Genomic DNA, 12,553 nt, shown 5'->3' with positions numbered 1-12,553 from the left:
AAATACAGGAAATTCCACTTAAAGCATTTGTGAGAGTGGTTGAACACTGGAACACGTTATCCACAGCAGTTCTGGAGCCTCCATCCTTGGGGATACTCAACACCCAGCTGGACACAGTGCTGACCAACCTTCTCTAGATGACATTGCTTTGCGCAGGAGAGCTGGACTAAACTATCTGCAGATGTCCTTTCCAAACTCAACTATTCTGTGATTGTGTGAAGCAGACATTTCTCACAAAAAATTTCATAATCGCATCAACTGTGAGAAATCCATGCCTTATTAGAACCTTTTACTGATCTCAAAGTATCATTAGCCTCTGTTGTCTCAAAAGGATTCAAGATTTTGGAAGAAAAGCAGCCCAGGCAAGAGCAGCTCTATTTCCCCCTCTCAGCTCAGTACTTTTTCCTGCCACTGTCACCTGACATTTCACTGGAAGATAATTTTACAAGAAGTAATACCAGGAACACTTCCCAATTGCTACTTTTCCCAGCAACGTGGCAGTATGCATTTTTCCAAAAAGCAACATTAGCTAACTTAGCTTTCTAGAAAAGAATTGACAGGTGGTATTCTTCTTAAATACGCCTTCCTCTCAGAAACAAATAACTCTTCATTATCACAAAAAAGAATTACAGCCTTTGACAAAAGGTATATTTTAACTACCAAAGATTTCATAAACCAAATACAATTTTTTTTTTTAGAAAGTTATTTTTTTCTTTATACACCTAGTTAATTCAATAATTGTATCATGAAGAGACCAATACTATTCTACTAACAAATGTAAACGGAAAAAAGATGTCAAACAGTATGGCAAGATTCAAAATCCAATTCTGACAAACCTTTGGGTACTGAGTATGAAAAGGAATACAAAGAGAAATAAAGATACCATGTAAATGAGCAACCCCAAGAGATAATGCCAAAAAAATCGGAAATGCACATGACGTACCAGTGAAATCAGTCACTTGAATGCAGTGTTACAAGGTAGATACTCAGCTCTGATTAGAAAATCAGGCTAAAAAAAGGAAGACATTAAGAGTTCCTCAGAATAATTCTGAGAAAATTCTTTTTCCTCAAAGAAAACAAAAAAGAGGAAGGTTAAATCTGCCTTTTTATCCTGCATTTTAGTTTGCTTCCCTAAGGCAAGCAGACTTACATAATCTCATTTGATTTTCCACAACAAATGCTGAGTCTGTTCACCAGTTTCAAACTAGTTTGACAGCGGTCTCAGCCCATATAAGTATTATGCCATTGGTCAGCCAGAGTAAAACATGTCAACATACTCGCTGAAAGAAAAGTAGCTTAATACTCTTAGTATACTTAACACATGAGAAAATACTTCCAGTGGAAGGCCTTACAAACATCCTAACCACAGGGGAATATCTAATGGGAGTTCCCACCTGACTGTCATCTAAGGTCTCAAAGGTGCCCCCTCCCATGTGGATTCTTTTATACAATAAGCAATAAAAACGACTGGTAGGTTCCCTCTCAATGCAGCAAGCCTGTGTTGTAGCTGCAGGGTAACTCAGATAAAAAGCCACACAATCCCAAAGATAAGTCCATCGGATGCTTTGCTTTGGTGCTCAGGTTAAACCAAACACCTGCTGAGCAGATACTCTAGACATGGCTCTGCGGGTGGTCTGGTGACCTTACAGTAAAGAGCTTAATAACCTTAAACCTTAAAAAAAAAAAAAAAAAAATTAAAAAGAGCCAAACACCCCAAGACCCATGCCATAAGTCATGCAATGGATTTAACTACACAGAGTTTCATCAGGGGAAGTTAGTCTTCAGATATAATATTAAAAAGTGCCCGTTAAGTAAGAATTCACATCATTTCCCCCCACTCCAATTAATTTCAAATAGCATTAATATTTAACAAAGACCAAGCTCAAACTTCAAAGTAGAAATGCTTTTTAGTTTCTGTTTCTCATTCATACAGGCAAGAATAAATTTTTTTCCCCTCCTACTGAAGCCACCTTCAATATAACTAACATATTTCAGGTTTTGACTAAAGGAAAATATTAGCCATGACAATATACAATCAGCTGAAAAATATTTTTGGTATCGTATCTACCTGCTGAAAACTTAACATATAAAAAGTTAAATATTTAATTGAAGATATAAATACATTATCATTCGAGCATCCACATTTCAAAAATTAATTTACTAAAAGGGTTGCTTTTAGATTACTATACCTGCTGACTGGGGTAAGAAGGTGGTGGACTATCCATTTTTGCTTCATCTTTCCTTAATGCCCTTTTTCCTAAAGACATTTCCTCCTTTTGAGTCCCTGGTGGTTCACCACTGCTCTCCCCATCCGCTTCTTCATCATCTGCTTCTGAGGAACTGCTGCTAGTACTGCTCACCTGAGGAGACTGGACAACATTAACTCATTAACATAGGGGTGAAGGACAGGCCTTTCTCCAGTGAGCACATCCAACTGCCAGAAAAAGATATGCCAGAAAAATTATAGTGTAAATGCTGTACCTCGTCTTTCAATGCCATGTTTTCACCTCCACCATTTAGCTCACTGTGAATTCCATTCATGTTGGCTACAACCTCTGCATCGTCGTAATTATTCAGTGGGTAGATATCAGCAAATTTTGCTGATAATGGTGCAACATCTTCATCATCACTACCACTGAGGGGAAAAGAGGCTTAGATAAATCACAGTGCTTAGTAACCTCGGTTATTGTGAAATTAGGTAGAACACCAAAATGAAATCAAGTTGAGGGCATCCCTTGTATAAATGTTCCAATTAGGAGTCAAAGGATTGTCTTTCAAGTTGTTTAACTGAACTTATTTTTTCAAGCAAGTAAAATCAAGCAACCTGTCATATAAACCTACTGAATACAGCAGTTGCATGCCTGAACAACAGACTGGATTGAAAATAAGATTCTCTGCTATTTCTGTGTAAAATATTTTTCCACCACTGTTTTCTGACCAAGAATCTATGGAATTAATAATGACAGGATATGGATGACCTTTAATTGGATGAAAAAAGCCTTATGCCGATGGCTTCCTTTACAGAAAGTGTGAAGTGGAAAAAGTACAATATAGAATTAAAGTTTTTCCATATACTAAATGTCAAACCAGTAAGTAGGGAACATTGAACACATCACTGTAACTCTTAAATTTCTCAAGAGCAATCAGTTCCTAGACAACCCCACATCTACGTGCTTTTCAGGATCTGCTCTAAAATACTTAATGGAAATATTTTCCACACAGAGAGCTAGTAAAAGAACATGCAAGTTTAATTACCCGCTACAAGGAAGTGTTGCAAAGATTGGTTAGTTCATGTTTCTACAGCAATCCAGAGCTCCTAGAAGAGCTCCTAAAGTGTGCACATTATCTTTTCGCATTCCATGAAATACTGCACCAAAACGTAATTACATGATGGCATCATTAAACATATTTCAAATGTGCAATGAGGAACTAAACCACAGCAGATAGGAGACATAAAATGGCCCTTCCCCAAAGAGCAGTGGTATTTCCCTAAAAATAGGCTTCTTAGAATAAATAATACTTGGATTCAACTAAACTAGCTTCTGAAGAGACAAACTGAACAATTTTGGATATTTCAACGCCAGAACTAATGAGAGTTCACAGAAATCGCAAACCACACATTTAAGAATATGTAGCTAAACATACCACCACATAATCCATTTTAAAGCACTCCCCAAATGGGTTCGGAAACTAAAGTCCTGTTATGGAAGATTAAACCATTGACGGTAGTAGATGCAAAGGTAAATGTTTAAAGCAAACTGAACTTAGTGAACTGATATTCATCAGAAACACAAATCCCACAAATCTGCATCGTCCTTGTTCATTACACCATATTAACATGGAATGCTAACACCAATTTCCTTGACTGTACTGACAACAGGTGTTTCATTAGTGTTCCCACCAGTACTGAAGTTGGGTTTTTTAAAAAATTCCTTTAGAATATCACATGACAGAGAAGACTGCTGGTTAGCTGTACCCTAAACATGTACAGAAGCCAGCCTACCAAGCAGTTTTAATCCTTCAGAATTATGGAAGGGGCACAAGTCTACCATTAGACTAATGCCTCAAATCTGATGGTCATTGTGATCTGAATTAAAGAAAGAGGGTGGCATATACTTCTGATAGGGACAGTAATCTTTGATACAAGACTCAGGTTAACACAACCTCAACAATCTTAAAAGCCTCCTAATAAAGGCTTTTTTGGCATGAAACTGATTCATATGAAATGACCAACGCTCGAAGAAAAGATCACCAATTTCCTTGCTCATTCTAAGAAAACAGGCCATTTTAAAATGATGCTCTAAAGTAGATCAGTATCCGACGTCCTTGTAATCGCAAAGCAGGAAAGTACATACTACACACACTTCTAGCAATAGTGTTAAGTCAACATCTTCAAAAATTTTTAAGAATTTTACAGGTTTGTTTGGTTTTTTGTTTCGGTTTTTTTTTTGGGGGGGGGTGTTGGTTTTTTTAGATTTATGTTTGCACAACATATAGTGCTGGAGTTGTGGTCTGCTGAATACATTACCATTATTAAATAACTTTCTAAGGCAAAAAAAGCATTACATAATGATAGTCAGCCAATGCAACCCACCTGTTTAAGTTCAATTCACTACAAAATTTTAAAACAAAGAAAAAGAACTTACAAAGTTGGTGCAGAACCATTATCTGCGAGGATCAGTCTGGGGTGTTGCTGAATGGTAATGGGTGAGCTGGAACCTGATCCTGAACTTGCTGAAGACATACTGGGTGGGCGGATCTCAGATAGATAATCCGGAGCAGAATCAATTTGTAGTGGTAACTGATTAATGTGGATATCATCCGTTATTGGAGAATCCATGATGCCACATGTTAAAATGTGTGAAAGGCTGCAGTCATCACAAGTACATCTGTTCAAGAATTAAGATTACAGATTTTTAGGATCTTGTTTAAGTAGCATTCATTTAAAGTAACCACACTCTTTGTTCCAATAATGTATTTCCTTTTTCCTTGAACAAGAAATTAATGATATATTATGATTTCATATTAAAAAAAAAAAATCACCTCACCTTCTTCTATAATTACAGTTGGGACAGTCAGGCATGCTCAAACGTGATGACAGCATGTGTCTCATTGTGTCTGTGAAGTTGTTCTCCCCAGCTAGTGCTTTCTTGTTATTAAGCTGAAGTAAATTATAAAGGCAGCGTTTTAGTAGTGCAAGTTTTTCCATTAACAATTCAATGGCAAATCATGATTAACAAATTACATAATCAAAAAGGGTTCTTTGGGCAAAATATTTTAAAAGCAGAATGGTTCAGAATAATTTCATGAAGGTGGTGTTTTAATCATGAGTTAAAAAACAAAGAAGTTCAAAGTCACAAACAACAAACATTTGACACTGAAACTCTTCAAAGAAAGTATGTTTCTCCTATGAAATTATTAAAGTGGCCAAGTCCATCTCCTTGACTCATTTGTACATGCATCTTGCATGGTATTTCTGCTGACAGACCCTGAACTTGAGCAGTTCTTGTCTTGTTTCATGGTATGCAGAAAAGGACACTGCTGACAAATGTAGAGAGAACGCAAACTCACCCTTAGCTTGCAAAAAAGAATTAGGACTAATTCTGTAGCCACAATGGGATAGATTCAAGGAATGAACAGGACTTGACTGCATTAGTGAAAAAATACAATCCAAATAACCTCCACCTGGCAGAGGCCTAAACCTGAAAGCACCTAATTTCATTAGAAACCTACAAATCTTAAGTTAAACAAGGATGTGCCTAAGCTTCCACTTCTATAGATGCCCAGACCTCATCCTGACCAAAGCAGCCATGGGCTTAGAGCTCACTTAAGCCCAATTACGATGAATGAAAAAGAGGATTCTTCCTCAAGTCCTCTGAGGAGCCCTGTATACCAGATGTTCTAAAGACATGGTTAACACAGGCTTATGTTCCTTGTCGGAAAAAGTACTTACTGATGACTGCTTTGAGACATTGCTAATTTAAGCTTAGGTTTACCAAAACGTACTGTCATATGCTCTCTTTCTCTGGCTCATGACTAGCATTTCTTTTTGCACAGTGGTACAGGAACGGAGAGGTTCCCCATCCAGTCTTGACTGTAGCCAAGTCACACTGTACTCTTATGGACAACATGATACATACTTGAACACTTCCAGGCTACAGAAGAGTACTGTATCTTAAACAGCAGACAGTTTTATAATAAGGTAGGAACTTCTACAGGCCCCTCTCTGGCTACAGCTTAAAAAAGGCAAGTAGTTCTGCTCAGCCTTTTCCCCACAAAACACATGTAGGAGCCATCTCCAGAATCCTAACAGATGCAATCATCTGCCCTGCTACCGTGGCTCACACTCCCCAGCTTTGCACACACAAGTGAATTTGTTAAACTCTTGAACACAATATTCCCTACCATGTACATCAAGGCAGCTCCACATTCAATGTATTGGCTGTTTTGGGTCCCACTCTAAGGCATCAAAAATTCCCCTTTTATTGTGTAAAGAACTTTAACACCTGGTATTCAATCCTAAGACTGTGGTGCTTAAGTTTTTACCTTGTAGTAACTGAGATGACATACTATTACATACTCTTCTTGAATCTTGCTTTTCTCTATTTTAGCTGACCAAATTTCATGCCTGGCATAGTTGCAGAATCAGATCACATAGAACTAGTACAATATACTACACTCATATGTTTGCATCGTACAAATATACATGAAGCATTAGTATAACTTAGTATGGTATAAAAAAAAAATCCTACCTGCTCTTCAATAAAACGCCTCTGTTTAAAAAATTCCCAGTCTTCCTTTAGCATGCGTTGTTTTGTTTTCATTGCCATCTAAAACAGAATTTAAGGAAAACTCATTGATTTAATCATAGAAAACCTACGCTGCTGTCAATTGGTCTATCAGTTTCATTAAATCTAGCCTGTCTATACTATTTTGAAAGTCATTATGAAGTGTATTTTATTTGCTAATCATTTGATTTTAGTCACTTAAACATAAGATTTTATATTCATTTACACTATTTTTCAGTCAGATTATTCCACTGTTATTCCTTACGTTAATATTTCTTTTCATTAAGTATTTTCATACCATTTTCAATAAAATGTGATTGGCATTAAATCCTCAGCATCTCAGATCCACTAAAACTCATTAGAATCTAGAGATATAGGACTTTCAGCAAGGCCTTAACACAGGCTGAAGTGCAAACTCTGATGTACCACATGTGGAACTAACCACCCAGTCAAAGAGTCAAAAAAAATTAGAAGTAGTAACCTAGGCTAACACTATTTACCACTTTTATTCCTCAATGTATTTCATGCCCATGATTTATCTAAGGCTAGAAAAATATTTTATACAATTACTCGTCCCTGAATCACATCACCATAAATGTACATAGAGCCTGCAACTTTTTGTACACAAATGATATTTTTCTGATTTAGTAAATAAATTCATTCTGACATAACACAAAAGCTTCCATGCATTTTAACACAGCAAAAAGCAAGAACAAAGCTTCTCCTGTTGTACATTACAACATTTTAAGAGCACTACTTCATTAATGAGGAAAAACAACTGTCTAGGTTATCTTTTACAGTTCTTTTTTTTTATTTACCAAATTAATAAAAATATCTACCACCTTATAGAATGTAACAAATTGCTTCATAAAGATACGTTAGTGAGAAAAGTCCAGTAGGTTATACCACTAGCAATCTTTTTTTTTTTTTTTTCTTCAAAAGCATGCCTCCAGAAATTCATTCTTGATCAAAAGTTTAAAGTCTTGCTATTAACCTAAGTGTATTATTGCTATTATCATTATTTAACTTGGGAAAATGAAATTCTAAGCTGGGGATTTGAAACAGTATTAAGTAGTACAGTTTTGCCTAATGAATTTCTGAAACAACCAGCATCACGCAATTCTAATTACTACTGTGGATTTTGATTTCCCTTGCTCCAGTGAGGTTACATTAACACCAAAAAAATGAGTTTATCATGTGCATGTGTGTGTTTTTAAAAAAAGAGCATGCATGGAATATTCCTGAACCATTGGTACCATTTCTTAGACACACTAAAAGGTACTGCAGAGCCTAGGGCCAACAACATTGGAAATTTCATCCTGGCTATACTATCAGCTTCTGAGAACCCTTGAGCTATATTTAAACACAGCAACACTAACCGGTTTAGGTGCCCTGCCACCTAGCTGAATCCTCACAATCAGAGACAGGCACCTACATTCACTATACATTATAAGAGAAGACTTCAATGCCAAAGAATGACGTTTAAAACAGCCAGTGCATTAACTGGGAGCTGCCTACTCAAGCCTGCCAAGAAACTGTCAAAGAAAGCAGCATGGTTTAAGTCTTGGTACTCTTGAGTATTAATGGGAACAGGGGCTGAAGCTAAAATTTTCCTACTTCCAACTTCACAGCCTTTCCAATACCCCATGTCTGTGAGTATCTTAAGTTATTAATTCCATAAATAATAGGAAATCACTTCTCTCCCCTTTTTCTTTTCCCCAATGAATATTTATTTCAGCAGAGCAAAGCAGCTGCAATACAAACCACATGATTCATGCCTAAGAATTCTGCTAGGGAGTGGGAGATAAATTCAAATGCTATCAGAAAGGAAAATTTACACTTCAACCTTGCACATCTGCAATGAATATGGTACCACTGCTGTCCAATGGAGAAGAGAGGTCCACTACCACCCTCTTCCTTCCTCCCTGTTTAGTTGACACTAAGAAGTATTTGAGATCCATCAGATGGAGACATAGTAAAGTAAGACAGGCAGGTGAACAAGTATTTTTCCATTCTGAAATACATTTCATCATGAAAACAAAGCCAGCAGTTTGGTCAGAACTGACACATACCACTAGATCACCTGTGAGAACTCTGACATTCATACATACATCACAGGTTACTTGCTTCCAAATTTTAAACTCTATCACATGTGAACAGAACATTTGAGCATCCCAAATGCCACCTGTGAATCTAATCTATGTTCCTAGCCTGTTTCACTAGAAATAATAAAATAATTCCTCTTATCACAAACTCTCAGCACTGAAAAATAGTGTTTAAATTATTTATACAGCCACCATAAAAATAAAAAACAATTATGCCTGTACAATACTGTTTTTTCCTATTAAGTTGACCAGAACTTTAAAAAAAAAAAAAAAAAAAAAAAAAAAAAAGGTCACACACAAATGTGGAGAGACAAGCAAGAAGCTCTCCCTGGGCTCTTGTGGAGCTAGGCAAAGACATTCCTTTATTCTTTTCTTCTGTGGGAGCCAGCAGTAAAAAAAGGTAACACTTTCACACAAAGTACATATGACTATCTAGCCATTACTTAGGGAAATGATCCAGATATATTTAGGAACCCCTGAGTTAAAAGTAGTCTAAATCTATGCAGCCTGTACCTCCAGATCCTGTTTTTCATACCAAATTTAAGCTCTCCTGTTTTCCAGATACCCTAAACATCTTCCTCAGATTTTAACATGTGATGAATATCAGTGCTGATATGAACGAATCCTTATTCTAAGTTTTATTACAGCATACACACGTGGTATTAAGTTACATGTCTGTGCATGACACAGCTGTCCTACACAGCCTTAAAGAAAAAAATAAAGTATATTTCTATTGCTTGCAAAAGCTATTAACTTTTTTCCCCAAGAACAAGTAACATAACATAACATAGTGGGAGGGTCCATTAATTACCTCTGCTGATGCCCTGTCTAAAATTTTGCATATAGTTCCACAGTAGATAAATGAGGACCATTCATAAGTCCTCTGTGATGGTCTGCATTCTAACCTTTGATATACTAGCAATAAAACCTCACAATTTTGATAAGCCAAGAGGCAGCAAATAATGAACATGCATTCACTGTTAAGATCCACAGTTTCCATAGTAGCCAGGCTTTCTGATTTCTACCTTGTTGACAAAAATATCACTGCAAATTCAGGTAAGATGGTCATACTGAATGATGTATTTTTGATCAAAAGAGTATAACCACAGGTTATCACCAACATGGGGTTTAAGGCACAATTGTGAAAGTGTTCTTTCTACATATAAATACCAATATCTACTTTAAAATGTGATCATTTAAGTTTTAGAATTGTTTTCCCTACACACACCCCTTGGAGGTTTTTTTGGTCAATAAGAAATAAGAAGTCATCATATTAAGTTTCCCCAAATGGGAGAAGGGTTTCTCTTTGCATCAGGATACAGGCTTCACTAGGCAGATAAAAAAATGCTGTAAGACAGTACTTGTGGCAATTGCATGGTCACTAGATACAGAGAAATACAGGAAAATCAGTTAAGAGTTGATTTTGAAGTGGTGCAGATCAACCAGTCAGAAGCCTGATATGAATGTGACTCCACAGAAATTCCATCTTTTGGAAAAGTAAGTGAATAATGAGAAGTGAATTGGGCTCTGTTTCTTACTGGGGAGGCAGTATCAGACAGCCATGATACTCTGACACCATGAGGAAAATGACTTCTAGTAGCACAAAATGTGAGATGATGAAATTTTACTGAGCTGCAATCAAATATTTAGTTGCATAGAAGCAGCCAGACCAAGAGAAAACTTTGTAACTGAGAGCTTACAGATACAGACCCCAAATATAGAACAATCTCTAAAAATAAAATTAGTTATGTCCTGTCTCCATCTTGAAAGTAATGGAATTAATGGTAAAGTTCACTTAAATCTTCATCACAGGGAACAGCTTCTGAAGGACAGTTACAGTGTACTGTAAGACTTTAAAATGTTTGTTATCTATGGGAGTAACATAGCATTACTAAATCTCAAATTGGATCTCCATATTCCTAATGCTCATAAAACTTCAAAATACAAGAAAAGTTCTATAAAATTCTGTATCTTCAGTTATTTCAAGACATATTCTTTCTTGTAGTATACTTAAGATTGAACTAAACAGTATCCAAAGCCTTATCCTGAGCCGTTTTAAAAAAATTTAAGTTCTTTAAACATGAGAGAAAAAGCACACGAGCAATTTTGGGAAAGTATAAACAACCACTTGCAAAATGAGCTATTTTTCTGAAAATTAAGCTCTTGACAATGTAGGAGTCAGTACAGCAAAGTGATTATTTTCTGAACTGTAGAATGACCTCAGAAGAATCAGCTATCAGAACATATACTTAATAAAAAAAGGATAACTTTAGAGGTCTCAAATATTTCTATAGTGAGACTCTGGAGTTCTGATTTTGACAGCTGTACAAAGGTCATCACACTATGCAACATGCAACAGTTTTTAATTTCATTTAGTGCAATTATTATTTTAGAAACTTAGCAGGTTTTATGGGGTGGGTTTTTTCTTTTTTCCTAGTGACATCTACAAATGGAAGTTTCAGGTTACTGTGCTATGGGTAATTTACAGGATAAAGTAATTAAAAAATGTTCAAAGACCATCTCTAAACAATGGCACAACAATCTGCTTCAATAATTTGAAGATGTTTCTGTACAATCGCCATTACATATTTGTATGTTAGTGTTCTTTTCTATTCTGAAAGACTGACATCAATGAAAAAAGTTACTTTTTGTTGCTTCAAAGCTCAGGATGAAAATACCAAAGAAAGTCTTCACTGGAGGCACAGTCTTGCATGGGCTGCTCCCTACATCATCAGCCTTGACACTGTTTACATGATTCTTACCTGTTCATCAACATAGTCATCTATTCTTTTCTGGCATTCAAGCCATGCTTCAGCAACTTGACCCATTTCCTGTTCCAGCTGATGATACCTTTGTAGCAAGGTACTATACATATCTTCACTACAGGAATCGTGTGTTGTTCCAAGCCTAAAAATTCAAATAGTACTTGTTATAGAAGAGACATTTCACTGGAGGAAAAAAAAAAAGAAAAAACCCCACACTTAAGTTCTGCCAGCCAAAAAAGCGTTGTTAAAGTGCAGTTATTGATACACCTAGGCCCACATAGCTGCTTGTATCCCGAAGTTTAGTATTTTTAGTCATTTTTCAAAAAAATATCCAACAACTACTTGTTCCAATGTTCTGTAACCAACAATAGCAAGAATGTGGGAAGTGCAACATTTCTAGAGCCTCTTTCCCACGAGCAAACAGATGTCAAACCTACTGAGCCGTATTTATTCAAATTTTGTTGCTTGATATATTTATCCTTCCAAATTCTATGGACTAAATATACATGTTGATTATTTACTGAAGAGATATATAGTAAAAATAAAGCCAGAAGCTTGTTAATCAGAACTCTCATGATCAATGCTAAAAAGATTACTAGACGAGTTGGAGTTCCAGCTGGGAAAAGTGCTGTAGGATGAGGCAAGTGAGATAATTTGGTTGCACGCAGTTATGTACTATCACTTGAGCAGCATCAAGTCCAAAACGTAGTTATGCCGTACACTGATGACTGCCTCTGTAAGGAGCCCCAGAAACAGGAGACAGATTTACCTCCCTTTCTACTACTACATTTTTGTACAGCAAATTCCTTTAGAAAATCTATTAGACTGCATCATCACAATGATTCTTAAGTAAATAAGCAAACTCCCAAAATCTTGACTTCAGAAATAAATAAAA

The 12,553-nt window shown here is 36.3% G+C and overlaps 1 protein-coding gene across 3 annotated transcripts in view; it reads right to left on the bottom strand.

Moving 5' to 3' along the window:
- The window catches only part of FAM193A (family with sequence similarity 193 member A), an 82,089-nt gene that overhangs the window by 19,825 nt on the left and 49,711 nt on the right, over nucleotides 1-12,553 (bottom strand). For 2 of the 3 annotated variants that reach the window (XM_030021194.2, XM_041128926.1), the window contains exons 8-13: nucleotides 11,656-11,800; nucleotides 6,753-6,830; nucleotides 5,049-5,161; nucleotides 4,647-4,889; nucleotides 2,482-2,635; nucleotides 2,190-2,369 (exon numbers count right to left, since the gene is read on the bottom strand). In XM_030021194.2, the coding sequence (XP_029877054.1) occupies nucleotides 2,190-2,369; nucleotides 2,482-2,635; nucleotides 4,647-4,889; nucleotides 5,049-5,161; nucleotides 6,753-6,830; nucleotides 11,656-11,800 (913 nt within the window). The remainder of the gene's footprint in view (nucleotides 1-2,189; nucleotides 2,370-2,481; nucleotides 2,636-4,646; nucleotides 4,890-5,048; nucleotides 5,162-6,752; nucleotides 6,831-11,655; nucleotides 11,801-12,553) is intronic. The other variant, XM_030021201.2, reaches the window with a different exon arrangement.

Source organism: Aquila chrysaetos, chromosome 1 (genome assembly GCF_900496995.4).
Source record: "Aquila chrysaetos chrysaetos chromosome 1, bAquChr1.4, whole genome shotgun sequence".
Taxonomy (NCBI): domain Eukaryota; kingdom Metazoa; phylum Chordata; class Aves; order Accipitriformes; family Accipitridae; genus Aquila; species Aquila chrysaetos.
The sequence above is the reverse complement of the archived record's forward strand: the minus strand, read 5'-3'. Positions and strand labels throughout refer to the sequence as shown.